The sequence below is a fragment of the Carassius auratus genome, chromosome 30 (genome assembly GCF_003368295.1).
Source record: "Carassius auratus strain Wakin chromosome 30, ASM336829v1, whole genome shotgun sequence".
NCBI classification, from domain to species: domain Eukaryota; kingdom Metazoa; phylum Chordata; class Actinopteri; order Cypriniformes; family Cyprinidae; genus Carassius; species Carassius auratus.
In genome coordinates, this window is record NC_039272.1 from 24,482,526 (window position 1) to 24,498,886 (window position 16,361).

Genomic DNA, 16,361 nt, shown 5'->3' on the forward strand with positions numbered 1-16,361 from the left:
GATATATGCAATGCATCACAACCCTTCAGTAAGGTGACTGATAGACATTCAATAGGTTAAATAAATGTAATCTTTCAATGCAAATAAATAAATAAATAAATACATTTGGAGAAAGAGAGAGCTAGGTCATATGCACAATAATGAGAATTTCTCACATTCATTTGAAGTCTGAAACCTCCAAAGCACTATGCTAAACAAATACATATCTAATAAATTATACTACTGTACTTTACTTCAATAATCAACCAGAGCACTAAACCTTGTACTTACTGGAGAAAGTGCAATATCTGAGATGTAAATGTAAATCAACAATCATTACGATCATAATTTTGAGCAGAAATATATATATTTTTAATCAGTTTAACCATTATACAGAATGACAAAAATGTGACTAAGATTTTATTGACTAAAACTTGACAAGGTTGTCTAAATATGATGTACATTTGAATAAAAACCTTGTGGGTTGTTCAAATTCACTACCCTTTCGTGATGTTCATGGATGAAAACATCCACTAAAATAAACTGCTGTAAAAATTGATCAGATTAATATTTTCTTTCTATATATATATATATTTTTTTGCATAAATCAGTCCTCAATCCTGTTAAAAACTACCAAATGTAAAAAAAAAATCCAAGATGTTAACTCTTTAATTGCCAAGTTCATAAATGAAGTCACTGATTTGGGGGGAAAAACAAACAAAATGACCTATTTTCAATATAAAAAGTAATTGTGGCTGGATATATATATATATTTTTGAAAAACTTTTTTATCACAGTTTTGCGGATGTCAAAGATTAGTAACTACGTTGGGTTTGATGCATTGTTAGTTTTTGTGCAGCATTAGATTTAAATTTTTTCTCTCTCATTTGTTATTTGTGGCTGTTTTTGCCCCATTGACTTCCATTATAACAACATTTTTTGATTGCAAAGCCATGACACCATAAAATCAAGCATTCTTGATGGTTGGTGGTTTTCCTTGTTGGGCAGAGGTAAAATTTGTAATTTTTATGGTTGATTACTAGGTGGGACCATTAACCCTTTAGATAGGCCTGTGCAAAAAAAGCTTGCTTTCTGACTTGTAAATGGAGCTATATGGAGTATAACAGCATATTATATATATTGTGTGTGTGTGTGTGTGTGTGTGTGAGAGAGAGAGAGAGAGAGAGAGAGAGAGAGAGAGAGAGAGTGTGTGAGAGAGACCTTTGCGCACTTACTTTGATGTGTTTGAGAAAATTAAAATCAGAACTACATGGAGTAAACAAAAACAAAGTGTATTCATGCACCTGCTGCCTTTTAATTAATGGTGGGGACAAGTACAGACTAAACAAAAACAAGGTACATGGATTTAAACACTTGCATGCCATCCTGCTGGTCATTTGATTTTGAAAAGAGCAGCAAGCAACACGAGAAAGGGCTTGACTTGTACTGAAGTTTTAGAAATGATTATGCAGCTTGACCCCTCCAGTGAGCTACCGTTTATTTGAAGTTGGTGTTGCATTTTTGTTCATAATAAATTGTTCATAAATCTGATGCAAAGTAGATTTTTTTAAAAGAAAAATCAAAATTGAAGGATTTTAAGGTTTTAAACTGGCTTTACCATCAAGAAAAGCATTTCACACATAGGCCATCCATACTTCCCACCATCAAAAGGCAGCAGGTGCATAAATACACTTACTCTGTTTTTCTTTACTCCATGTAGTTCTGAGAGCTGAGGTGAACATTGTGATTTTTTCAGATACATCAAGGTAAGTGCACAAAGGCCTCTCTTTCCCTCTCTCTCTCTCTCTCTCTCTCTCTCTCTCTCACACACACACATACACATACACACACACATTTCTGGACCCTTGCGATAACATAACACGTCGTCCCTGGAGTCACGCCTCTTACAGGCTGAAGGAAGTGAGTTGTCTCCACATTGGTGGAAAACCACACTTTACCTTTTCTCCCAATCCACCCTGATACAGGACCCTCCTCGCCTTCAGTGGAAGCTGGAGAGGATGATGAGGGTGCCACAACAAAATCAGGGTCTGAGTGTGGTGTCAGAGGGAAAGACAATACATCCTGCAGCTCACTGGAGGGGTCAAGCTGCACAATCATTTCTAAAAATTCGGTACAAGTCAAGCCCTTTCTCGTGTTGCTTGCTGCTCTTCTAACCATCAAATGATCAGCAGGGTGGCATTCAAGTGTTTAAATCCATTTGTTTTTCTTGGGCTGTACTTTTCACCATCAAAAGGCAGCATGTGCATAAACACACTTCTTTTTTTATTGTTTACTCCATGTAGTTCTGAGAGCTGAGGTGCTTATTTTGATTTTTTCAGATACATCAAGGTAAGTGTGCAAAGGTCTCTCTCACACTCTCTCTTTCTCTCTCTCTCTCTCTCTCTCTCTGTCTCTCTCTATCTCTCTCTCTCACACACACACACACTATAATTTGCTGTTATACTCCATATAACTCCATATACAAGCCATAAACTAAGCTTTTTTTTTTTCTAAAAGGTTAATGGTCCCACCTAGTGATCAACTGTAAAAAATAACAAATTTTACCTCTTCCCAACAGGGAAAACCACCAGTAATCAAGAATCTCACACACACACTATACTTTGCTGTTATACTCCATATAACTCCATATACAAGCCAGAAACTAAGCTTTTTTTTTGCACAGGCCTATCTAAAGGGTTAATGGTCCCACCTAGTGATCAACCATAAAAATTACAAATTTTACCTCTTCCCAAAAGGGAGAGCAGGGTATAACTGCAGCCTGGAGATCTCCAAATAGGGGCGGGAACTCCAAAACGGGGTGGGAGCTCCAAAATGGGGCATGGCTTCTTCCCATTGAGAGACAGGTGCATGACACGCATGCAAAATTTTTCCCCCAATCCACTTCAGTGCAAACTCCGCACCACAACTGATTCTGAAGTTTTTATTGGTTGTGTCAGTTAAAGTGTTTCCTAAACAATGCAACAAAAAATGCTAACCCCTAAACCTACCCAACACCTTACCTTAACCAGTGAAACTGACTGAATGGCGGGATTGGCACTGAATAGTGTGATAAAGAAAGTTGCAGTTCAGGAGATAAACAGTTAATAAGATTACCCCCTCTTAGCCAGCGAATTTCATGCCCCGAGACGGCCCCGTTGCTTTGAATAAAACTATAGAGTAAAATCTTTCCCCTCTGCTGGGACGGCTCCTGAGTGATTCCCATTCACATCATGAAGCAGAGGTTAAAACTTGGGTCCAAGCACCATTGGCCACAAGATTTGGCCTCTGCTCTCCTGGAGAACATTTATTTATATAGTATATTTTATTTTTACATGAACTAGAAACAATGAATTTTTGAAGTTTTATTTTGAAATGTAAGTCAGTAAAAATTGGCTGAAGCCACAGCCAGTGGTGAAAGTCTTTGCGAAAGGAGACCCCGCCCCATTTTGGAAGTTCTGCCCAATTTTGGAGTTCACGCCCCCTTTTGGAGATCTCCGGTCTGCAGTTATACCCAATTGGAACAGGGAAAACCACAAACAATCAAGAATGCATAATTATATGGTGTCATTGCTTTGCAATCAAAAAATGTCATTATAATGGAAGTAAATGGGGCAAAAACAGCCACGAACAACAAATGAGGGAGAAAATGTTTTAATCTAATGCTGCACAAAAACTAACAATGCATCAAAGCCAATGTTGTTACTAATCTTTCACATGCCCAAGACTGTGATAAAAAGTAAAAAAATAAAATAAAAAATATCCAGCCACAATTATTTTTATATTGAAAATAGGTAATTATGTTGGCTTGGCAACAAGCCAACATACTGTTATGCTATTTAAACTTATTTTTATTTTTATTATTATTATTCTTCTGAGAAAAAAATTCTGAACGCTACTCCTCCTAGGGCTTTAAAGCCACAAGCCCCAAACTCGGCAGACACCTGCGGGATAGAGGGGTGGTGTGTGCTATATCTTTTCAGAGTGATCAGACTTAAAGTTTTTTTTAAATTAATTTTTAAATGTAAAAAAAAAAATAAAAAATTGCGCCCCTACAGTTGCAATGACATTTAGGGGCGGAGTCGGGTTTCGTTTCACTTTTAAACTGGTTAAAAATACTGCTGCTCAGCCCAGGCTGTCTACACGGAGCCGAGAACTAGCGAATTCATTCTTATTTAAGACCTTTTAAAAACGCGATTACACGCAATCCACACGTTAGAACACACCAAGAGCTAAATTCAGATGTTTCTGAACTGTTTAAAGTAATAACATTATATATTCGCGGCAGCCAACTGCTCGCGAGCTGGCGATGTATTTCTCTGAACACTTGAAGTCCACAGAGAATTTACAGCCTTTCGCATTAAAACACTGCAGCGAAACGGCACAAAACAATTAGAATAATATATTATATGGTTTTAAAGTAGTTTTGGCCACTGTCACGCTGGTCTTAGCTGGTTTCTAACTGAATCATCATGCTGAACGTCACAGTGAGCTCGCGATGTATTTCTCTGAACACTTGAAGTACACATTTACAGCCTTTCACATTAAAACACTGCAGCGAAACGGCACAAAACAATTAGAAGAATATATTACACATATGAAAATGAGTGTTTATATGTGCTTGTGAGATTTCTCTGTCAGGCTTAACGTCGCAGCAATTGCTCAGCGTTGCATAACATGGTAAAGCAGGGAGCTACACTGAGACCAAAAGGGTCGCATGCATCACTGATTATTTTTGTACCTACTTATGTGTTATGCTATGATTTAATATGACCATTTATTAAAACAGAAATGTGTATTTTAAGAATACGTTTTATAACGTGCTCCGAGCATTCAACACATCAAGTTGGCTTCAGCCCCGCGCTGCGGGAAACTGAACTGAGCAGCTGGTGAAGCGCGTGTGCACGAGAGAGAGCCGCGCGTCAACACTGAACAGAGCTGTCGTTCAGGACGTTCACTTCCTCCTGGACCTGAACGAACAAATTCAAATCGCAGTTTAAATAAACAGAAAAAAGAGCGAAAAGCAAAAGAGCTCAATTCAGCAGCGCGGTGTTGTTCAGGGAGCAAGCAGAGACGCGTCTCAAAGTCTTCTTGCTTTTGTACCGACAACAAATACATACAAAATATGTCGAAATACCCGTGTTGGAAAGTGTGTTCGAATAAGTATGTGGTTATGTCTTAAGTGAAAGTAAAGATTTGCAAAAAAAAAAATCGGATGTGTATCATCATAATGGATGCGTTTGTCTCTTAAAGGGACCGCGCCTAATTTACTAGCTCTGCTGTCAGAGTCTTTAATGTATGAAAATGAAAGTAAATCACTCACTGCTCTTGACTGAATTACCTTGTAGTACAAGAATTTATCCAAAGTCAATCCAAAAATCAGATAGAATTGTTTTACTAGTGGGTGCAGGCCACTAGTTCATTTATGTAAGTGAGTATGGCAAAATAGTGATCTGTGAAATATTATACCCACTAATTCTTCATACAGTAGGCTACCAGTGAAATTGATTTAAAAAAATAATAATTAAGGACCTGCCCATGTTTTGCTTAAGTGTTTCTTTCTTTAATTGTTAATGCAACCTTTTCACACCACAGACTGAACCAAATTAAGCATTTCTTGCTTGGTAACTGTTCAACAAAGTATTGATAGTTGTGTAAATATTGTCATACTGACAGTCTGAAGTTTTGGTTGATTCCATTACATATCTTTTTATCAAAGTTATCCGAAATTATCAAGATGAATTTGTTCTGAGTTATTGTCATATATTATTACCAGTTTCTAAACTACAGCAAATAAACTGTGATTATGTGAGAAACGTTGAAGGTGTCTGAATACATTTTGGTTTGATTGTGTATTTTATCTTACAGTGAAGACTATGCAGTGCTATTTTACATTAACAAAAACAAACTTAAAAAAATGTAAACATTATGTAAATAGCACAAATAAATAAATAGAATGAACATACAGTACAAATTAAACAATTTTAAACAGTGTGTAACTGCATCATCTATACAAACCATTGTGCTTGGACCCCTTATGATCTCCTTGATTTAAAATGCATTGTTTCAGTAATCTTGTGTGTCGTTGCCCACAACGCGACGGTGGCAGGACTGTGAAATACATACACAAGAAAAATAGGCATGACTTATTTCACATCCAGCTAGACAACCCTGTCATAGCTGTTATCATAGCCCAGGCTTTTTATTAAAAAAAGAAAACAGCAAGGGAGCATGGAAAAAGACTGTTGCAGGTGTATTTTTTCATGGCATTTCTATGTGTATTAATTTTGCAGCGGGGCAACTCAATGTTGGGCACACAAGTACTTTGGCTCTTTTGCTCCATGGCCAAGATGGCCAAGCCAACATCAAAGTTAGTTCACTAACTTTTAATTCTAGTTTTGTTTGTTTTTTGAAAACTTTCAAAGCATTTTCCCAAAATATGTCTCAAAATAAGATTTGTCACCAAAAATAATTCCATTTGCTGAAACACAGAGAAAGTTTTGGCCAAAATAAGACTCAACTTTACCCCCTAGTGTATGAAAACGTCCCCAACAACGCATAAGGGTTAATATTGTACAGTTAATTAATAATAATCTTATTGCTAAAATGTTATTTATTGCTCTTAATGCTAAAATAAAGATAAAAACTAACAAGGACATTTTAACACAGGAATAAGACTAAGACTAAAATTAAAATAGCAAACAACTAAATTAACAATAGTTAAAATAAAAGGTAAAAATGTTAAACTAAAAGTTAATTCAAAACATTAATAAAACTATAACAGTATATAAAAAAATACACTAAATAACAACATTTCAAACTCCACTGCCTTTTAACATCACCTGTGGCTATCATATTAGAATATATTACTATAATATATTGTGGTAATTAATGCACTGGTTGCTCAATTGCACATAATTAAAAATGAGTAGGGACCGAAGCTTTCAAATGATGCAGAAACACCACTAAAGTGGCACAGAAAAAGTAGTCCACATGGTTTATGCCTTCTGAATATTAAAAAGACAAGATTTTCAAACATCTTAATATCCAAACTTGACATTTTATGGTTTCTCTCTCTCTCTCTTTCTCTCTCTCTCTCTCTCTCACACACACACACACACACACACACAAATCTTCTGAAATGTCATTCTTGGATAATCTATTAATTTAAATGTAAATACCAGCTCTACGTAGTTCCCTTTTAAAATATAAGGCATTAACATTCATTATTAATTATGAAAATCTGAGAAATAACAGGAGTTGTTTTTCCTGCAACAGATTCTCTTGAAACCGAAACATTTGAGAATAAAGAGCAAAAAAGAAATAAATAAAATGAAACTACTGAAGTGTTGCACTTTCATTGCAGTGTTTTGTACTAGAGGCAACAAAGGCTCAGAGATATAGTGTGAGGAACAGCATTAGAAACATGAAGAAAGGATGAGGGAGAGATTGCTTGTAGCATACTGCTGGAGGGACAAAGCCAGTCTAGACTGAATACTAAGCAAAACAGACAGCAGCAGATGCTAGCAGCAGTCAGGGGAAATGCCTCCCACACCACACCAGAGAAAAGAGCAGACAGTCACACGCAGGCCAAAGGAATCCCCCTGGAGCACAACATCCCTATTACAAAGAGCACCTTTCACTTTATAGAACTTTATAGACCCTTTAAAAGACAGACTAGCAGAAGGAAGGAGTTTTATGAAGTGGCCCACTGACTTCAAAAAACTGGAGGTGCTGCCAAAAATGAGCATTTGGATTTGTTTATGTGAATCTGTCACATCCATTCCTGAGGACGGTTCTTACCTTGGCTTTGTTGATAGTGCAGTGCAGAGCATTGTTCTCCTGATCATACAGAAGGCTGAAGTCCAGAGTGCCGAGCGTAGCTGCGAGGAAACAAACATAAAAACATCAACAAAACAGTTCATCTCCAGGGCAGACCACAGCATATGCAACAGCAATTAGCAAGCTGTTTCAGCCATTTCGCTCCTCCAGAGACCATCGGATGTCAATTGTACACAAGAAAGGCAAAGAGCTTTCTCAGTGTGACAGGTTCTAATTTGAATTTGATTGGCCTGCTGCTTTCAGGGTTGCACACATTTTTTACAAGGTACTGGGCTGCAATGAGCACTTCTGATCTGTTGCATCATATTCCACATTCTCTGTGTTGTTTCGTTTTGTTTGTAATTGAAATATTTATCAATATTATAGTTTGCCCCCCAAAAAATCATAATAATAATAATAATAATAACCTTACAGACCCTAAACATTTGAAAGATAATTATGCAATTGCAGTTATTTGAGGAATTATTGTCTTTACATGAGTTGTGCATTGGCACTAATTAATCTAATATTTTGAGGTAAATGTTTGGCTGTCAGTCACCACACATATTGTGTGTGGATGCGTGGATATTCATTGCACTTAGGAATCACAGATTCTGCACCTTGGAAATATGAACCAAATAAGATTTTCACCAGAAAATGCCATCTGAACAAGTAACATGTCCATCATTTTTGTTCTGACCAATTGAGAAAAAAAAGCATTGCAATACATCATGCTACCAACGGTGATTAAATCTAATGATCAGTTTGTTCAAATCACATCAAACCATTCAAATGATTATTATTGGTATACTTCTCAAGATTAATGTTAATGTTAACAGCAGCATCATTGTGTGATTACCTGTAGACTACTGGTGACTATGGGTGAATCTCCAGATGACTGTCGTATTGACCTTTCTGTATTACAATACGCCATCAAAATGATAAATGTTATTATTTCAGCTGCTGTTAGAAAATGCTATTAATGATCGGCCACCTGCAGCATGCTGACATGCGATATAGCCTACTGGGGACTCCTTCATGTTTACAGATGTGACGTAAAGACACAAAGACAAATGGCATCATGCTTGTATTTCCCATAAAAACCTACCAGTACCACTCAAATTAGAAAAAAATATTACAAGCTTACTGTTGTTGATCGGGCAAAGGTAAGGAGATAGATTTAAACACTGGCATTTATTTATTTTGGATCATTTTTAACCAAAAAAAAAACCAAACAAATGAAAAATAGTTACGGACTACAGATTTAAGGATGTCTGTGAAATTGGTTTGGTTGCACAGAAATTCTGATCTGGAAACTTTTCCCACTCATTTCAGGACAGAACAACTGTTCTTATTGCTAATTGTTTGAATTAACTTCCACTATACTGTTCAGCAGTCTATGGTAGGCATGCTGTGATAGACGTGTTGGTGGAGATACGGGTGTTAAGCCGCAACACTGGTATGACTGGTACAGCTTGCCCACTGCAACACCGTCAGTTTGATTTTTGTAGTAATAAAAATAATTTAGCTCAGTTAGAGAACAGACACTACAAATAAAAAATAAACACGGCTGCTCAATACAGTGTGCATCATTAGGTTTCATTCATGTGAGGAGAGTGAGTCGAGCTGACTGCAGAGTGAGGTGAGACAGGAAAGATGAGAGAAGAAGATTTAGTCTCGAAACTAAATGCAAAAGCGCATGTTTGGCATATACATACAGTGGGGCTCGAAAGTTTGGGCACCCCTTGCAGAATCTGTGAAAATGTTAATAATTGTAAAAAAAAAAATAAGAGAGATCATACTAAATGCATGTTATTTTTTATTTAGTACTGTCCTGAGTAAGATTTTGTACATAAAAGATGTTTACATTAAGTCCTCAAGACAAAATAAAAAAGCTCAAAATATTAAAATAACCCCATTCAAAAGTTTGGGAACCCTTGGTTCTTAGTACTGTGTGTGGTCACCTGGATGATCCACGACTGTCTTTCTGTTTTGTGATGGTTGTGCATGAGTCCCTTGTTTGTTCTGAAAAGTTAAACTGGAGGCCCTGCAGATTCTTTTCACACTGAGGACAATTGAGTCAGTCAAACACAACTATTAAAAAAGCTTCAAACATTCACTGATGCTCCAGAAGCAAACAAGATGCATTAAGAGCTGGGGGGTGAGAACTTTTGGAATTTGAAGATCAAGGTAAATTTAATTGTACTTAATTTGTGTTCCGGGAAACATACAAGTATCTTCTGTTGCTTACGTTGCAGTCGTGGATCATCCAGGTAACCACACACAGTATTAAGAACCAAGGGTTCCCAAACTTTTGAATGGGGTTATTTTAATAGTTTCAGCTATTTTTTTGGTCTTTTGGATTAAATGTAAACATCTTTTATGTACAATATCTTACTCAGGACAGTACTAAATAAAAAATAACATGCATTTAGTATGATCTCTCTTATTTTTTGAAAATTATTCACATTTTAAGGAGTGCCCAGGTGGCCATGATGTAGGGCTGCATTTGTTAGACCTTAAAGGGATAAATGTCTTTCTTCTGCTAAACACAGATAATGATATTTTGAAGAATGTTGGTAACCAAACAGTTTCTGCTAGCCAATAACTTCTCCAGTGACTACAAGCAACTGTTTGGTTACATACATTCTCCAAAATATCTTCTTTTATGTTCAATAGAAACTCATACAGGATTAGAGCAACTTGATGGTGAGTAAATGACAGAATTTTTTTTTTTTTTTTTTTTTTGGTGAACTATCCCTTTAATACCATATGTCATCCTCCCATTTGTGTGTGTGTGTGTATTCTTATATGATGAGAGGAATCAGTGGGATTAAACCAGGCCTGTGTTTAATTACAAAAACTGGTCCCAGCAATGTGTGACTTCAATCTCTAATGCAGAGAGCATTGTCATCAGTCGTTTTAAAAATGCTAAATATGGTTTTGGTCATAGATAGTTTAATAAAGACAAATTAATTCTACAAGTTAAGTGAATTAAATTAACTTAAATTTACCAAAAATCAACTAGGTAATAGGAAACCTAAATTTGACCTCATACTTGTGTATTAACATTGTTTTATTTCTTCTCAAAAAGGTTTTTCTTTTTTTGTGTGTGTTTTTACTTTTTTATGGATTTCAGTTTAATTAGTTTAATTACATTTTATAATCAAAAGGGCATCTAATTCAATAACGATTTACAAATGTTATAAAATATTTTATCCCCCAAGAAATTCTGTGCTGTCTGTTTTAATTATTCTCAATTGTGTTTCATGATTTCATGAATGCATGCAATGAATGCATTATCAAAAGTAATCAATTGAACTAATACAAATGTTACATGTTAAAATGTTTTCATCTTTTAAAATGTGATGAACTGAAATTAGAACAATTCTTTTCATTTTTGGTACTGCACAACAAATTGTATATTGTTTAAATTAAAACATGGATAAAAATTGTGATATTCCTTAAAGTTTTAATAAACTATATTATTCTTATTATTATTACTTAGTTAAATATATTCTACTGTATAATAGCAATGCATTTTTGATTAAATATGCAATGAACATCAAAAAGCCCAGTGACCATCAAATTGCAGTAATCAGTAAATCAATGAACAGAGAAGCATAGTTTGCATGATTTATGCTGCTGTGCACGTGGGGAACCGTAGTCCTGCCGCAGTCATCACTTTCATCTTGCAAGGGAAACTTAAGGGAAACTTAAGGGCTAGTTCATCATAAAATTTAAATTCTGTTATCAATTCCTCGCTCTCATGTCATTCCAAACCCAAAAGACTTTTGCTCATCTTTGAAACACAGCTGAAGCTATTTTCAGTGAAACTTGATTTCTGTCCCTCCATTGAAAGTCAGTGCAACCGACTGGTTTCAAGATTCAAAAAGATCATAGACACATCATACAAGTAATCCATATAAATAGAGCAGATTAATCCGCTTAAGTATTCTGAAGAAACGTGATTGATTTATGATGAACATTTAATTTTATGCTTTTATTCACATATAAACATTGGTCAACATATGGTAAACATAAGCTATAACCACATAAGTACAAACCTCATTGGTTCTTGAGCATCCAGCAAGCAAGCTTGAACTTCTATTTACCAAATTTGATGTGTGTTGAACAATGTTTAGCCTATATCTAATGGAATTGAGAAACTTAGATAAAACTGGGTGTAATGGTCAAAACTGGAAAACCTTAAAGGAGGATGAAATGTATTTTGTAATAAAAAAAAGAACCTTAAAATACATAATCTTTTCATATTTACTGTTTCTATGGTTGCATCAGTGCTATCACAGGGATTGACTGCAGTTACCTGTGCATTCAGACGTTATTTGAGTCCTGTCTGCTTGTGTATGTACAAAACAATCTGAATCACAGCTGCTGGTAAATACTGCCTGTGTGAATGGAGCCATAGAAATACACAGAGAGAAAAAAAGAATGCACAGAGAATGTAAAATAGGAGGGTAGCAGGATTATCCATCTATTATAATTAACTTCAGGAAATGCTGCTATATGTTCATGTCAGCTAAAGAACAGCATTACACAACCTCACTCAACCTGTAATCATACACACACACACACACACACACACCCCTCACTTAGTTTCCTACTCTGGACCACTTTACACTTCAACAGCGTCCACCTGAAGTGCATTTCCCACCGACAGATTATGACTGAGAGGGAAGGCCAACCTGCAAAAAATACCTTGACATTCTCAGCATTTCTTATCCACATGAACCGAAATGGCTTCTTATCGAGGATGATTTCTCTCAAGGATGAAATGCAACCTTGCAAATGAGATGTCTAACATTGCGATTGCTTTGATCAGAACAAACGTGTTCTAAATTTTTGTCCACATAACAGAAAATGGAAGTAATGAGCTTGCCAGTGAACAGTTGTCTGGGATTATGTTTTCCTGTGGTTAGGTGCCAGTTTCCCAGCTTTTCAGGACAGACGGCATTCTGGCCTCTGCCAGTACAGCGGAAGGAAACCAACAGTGCTGGAATTAGCGAAAAACAAAATTGTATCCACTCTATCCTTGCTGGGTTTGTTATTTTGGGCTGCACACATGACCGTAGTCTGGGCTTCTCTTTATTACTGCATCTTAAACTCTGAATTGGATGACAGGTGGTAATTAAGGGGAGGTATTCTTGAGGAGACATATTTAGACTTAAAAGAGGCACTGTAATTAAATACTCTATTAATTTGTGAAAACTCAAGATTCACAAACCTTTCTTTTTTCCTTCTGCCAGATAATAAAATGCCCTTACACTGAATGAATAGTTATATCTATTGATCAGAATGCGTGTTTACACTTGGTCAAATCATGCACTTATACTAATCAGATAACTGTCTTACCAAGTGCAAATACCCTCCAAGATATAGTCAAGTTTTCTCCAATTAAAGATCAGATTAGTACTAGGAACAAAGGACAATAAGACTTTATTTTATTTCACAAATTAAATATAAAGTTTTTTTTTTCTCTTTCATTTCAGTTTTAGTATTTGTTACATACTTTTGTCAGTTTTGTTATTAGTTTTGTTTTTTATCTTTATTATCATTTTAGTTTTAGTTTATATGATTTCAGTACATAAACTCATTTCCAATAGCATTTCTAATTTTCACTTAAGATTTTAATCTAATACTTATTTCTATATTTCTTTATATTTCTATTACCAGTTTTTAAAATTTGTTTTATCTAACAATAACATGTCATTTAAAAAATTTTTTTTTTAATGGTGTCAATGTTGTTTTGAATCACTTATCTATGACCAAACTATAATTGTTGTTAACACTTTAGAATAGGGAACAATTATTCACTATTAACGACTTTTCCCCTCAATAAATTCCCAATTTGCTGCTTATTAATAGTGAGTAAGGTAGTTGTTATGTTTAGGTATTGGATCGGATTAGGGATGTAGAATAAGACATTAATATGTGCTTAATTACTACTAATAAATGGCTACTATTCTAGTAATATGCATGCTAATAAGCAACTACTTAAGAGACCCTAAAATAAAGTGTTACCAAAATTTTAAGTTAAAATCCTTCACAAATACATATTATGAAACCATTGACACATATACAGTACATTAATTGTAAGAAAATAACATTGATCTAAATGCAAATAATAACTTTTTTTAACATTTTAGGGCAATCATGCACATTTGCATAGACTCCTCCTACTCTGCACTTTGAGTTTGATGACCGAAGAAAAAGGGACAGGTTTGCCACAATATTTTGATAATGTCCCATACATACATACATTTGAGAGGCCAATAATTCACAAGCAAGCAATCACGGATGGCACACATGGGCTGCAACTATGGAGTGTTCAACTGAAAATGTTGTTGCTCTGCATTTTCCACGAAGCAAGCACCCAGAACACCAGCGACTGCAGATCAACACTGTTTGCATTGTGGTGTCAACTTTTGCATTAGGGGAAAAATCTAGTTGATTATTATCATGCTGTGCAAGCTATTTTTTATCTTCCTGTTTGTGAAACAGACAGTTTTGAAACTCCTGTCTTATGAACTGATATACATTCTTGTCTATGTGTAATAGGATTGTGGTTAACTTTAAGGCTTATGTGGAGATTGCTAAGTGTGATATTTGTGACACACGTCATTCCATTGATGGTCTTTTGCTTGCTTCAAGGATCTCATTTGTCCCCTCATCTTCTGCAAAACCCCCACACATAGAACTCCCATTGCCACTCATTTATGACCAGAGACCCAGTCACCGCTCATTACATTCACCTCAATTATGGTCAGAGGAAATATAGGGTCTGACAGGACGTTTGCTGGTATTTGTAATCTCATGAACAACGGTCCACATGGGCAGACAGCGTGTTTTATCATAAAACAAACTAGAAAGATAACAGAGTTCAAGGCTCAGGGCAGTGTTTGGATTTAAAAGGAAGTCAACTGGCAAGGAAGATAAAATAAGCCAACGTGAAAGGGATGTGGACCACATACAGGTCCTGGAGTTCAGATTGCAAATATATTTCTGCACTCTTTGTTCTGTACACATTTATGGCTAAATATGAGAGAAACATTCATATGATAGTGGTTCATTACTACAGATGGGAAGTGTGTGGCTCCCGCTTTCTATTATGAGATTTCTTCTTAATGGAAAATGTGTGACAGTTTTATTTTATTTAGACACGTTCAATTTCGTAAAACCACTTGTGACCTTCAGTGCAAATGACAAGCCAAACAATACAAAACGCATCCAGACAGAACAAAAGATCTATCATAATCCTGGGTTTGAAATGAATTTCTGCAGTATTCTCATTATTGCTGATGTTTTCTAGGGTATTCTTTTAAGCCTCCAAAATCTCCCTTGTCCTCACAAATTGATTCATTTTAATTTTACACAATTCAGAGAGGAGATTCCTGTTGTTGAGGCTTAAAAATATGTAACTGCTGACAATCAGAGTTGTTCTTCAAAGACTTCTTTAAATGGAATTGTCTACCCAAATAACAGCATAGGAAATTACACACATAATAACAGTAAACTTCATTTAACAAGATATGAGTGGTGATTGATGCAAATCCTACCACCATTATGCTAAGGTGAACTGGGTGGTTGCTATATGGTTGCTAGTGTGTTCTGGATGGATGCTTACTGGCTCATGTCAACAGAGCGCACCCTCTAGATATGGCTTAGGTCTCTTCTTCACATTTATATAGGGCTTTTTGCTGCTAGGTGATAAGAAGTTCACATAAGCAGCACACATTTCCTCAATAAACGGTCCAATTTAAAGCCTCATTTGTTCAGAATGCAAACGGTGCTGGACAATTTATGCACTAGTGTTTTTAGTGTCATTTTGTTAATGAAAACTATGATGAAAAATGTTGGTTGACCAACTTTTTTCCCCATGACTAAAACGAGACGATGATGAGTTAACAATAAACTCTATAAACCTTATACCAACATACAATATCATTGATGATAAAAGATAAGACTAAAATGTATATAAAAAAAAATAAAATCAAAACTATAACAAAATCTTTTTTTTTATTTTGTATTTTCGTTATCATCATCAAAAAAAAAGAAGACAAAATATTGTTGCTGAGTGCTGAACATGCCTCTCCTAGACAAGCTTTCATGTGTACGGTTGCCAGATAATAAGAGTTTAAATCCCCATATCAGAGCTTCTCTGTTAAAAGGATACATTTTTGCCAGGTATTGTAATATATGTATAAATACATTTCTCAAATGACAGCAGTCATTGTGGAAGCAACTGTAAGGAAACAATCATTTTATACAGCATGACAAAAATTTTATACTAAACTTGAATTGTCAGACATTTAGTCAACTAAAACTCAACTAAACAAAAATAAGGACAAGGTTGACTAAATATAATAACTAAAAAGTACTTTTGACACAGGACTAAGACTAATTTAGAAGACTAAAGCCAAATTAAAAATTAACACTATTATGGACCTTAAGCTTGATGCTTAGGGTTACAGTTTAGCAATAATGATAGCGATTTTGACTTATCTAGTATCACACCTAAAATAAAGTGTGATCAAAATATCAAA

General features: G+C 35.4%; 1 protein-coding gene across 1 annotated transcript in view; it reads right to left on the reverse strand.

Moving 5' to 3' along the window:
* The window catches only part of LOC113049756 (double C2-like domain-containing protein beta), a 101,166-nt gene that overhangs the window by 50,899 nt on the left and 33,906 nt on the right, over positions 1-16,361 (reverse strand). The window contains exon 2 of the mRNA XM_026212366.1: positions 7,780-7,859. Coding sequence (XP_026068151.1) covers positions 7,780-7,859 — 80 coding nt within the window. The remainder of the gene's footprint in view (positions 1-7,779; positions 7,860-16,361) is intronic.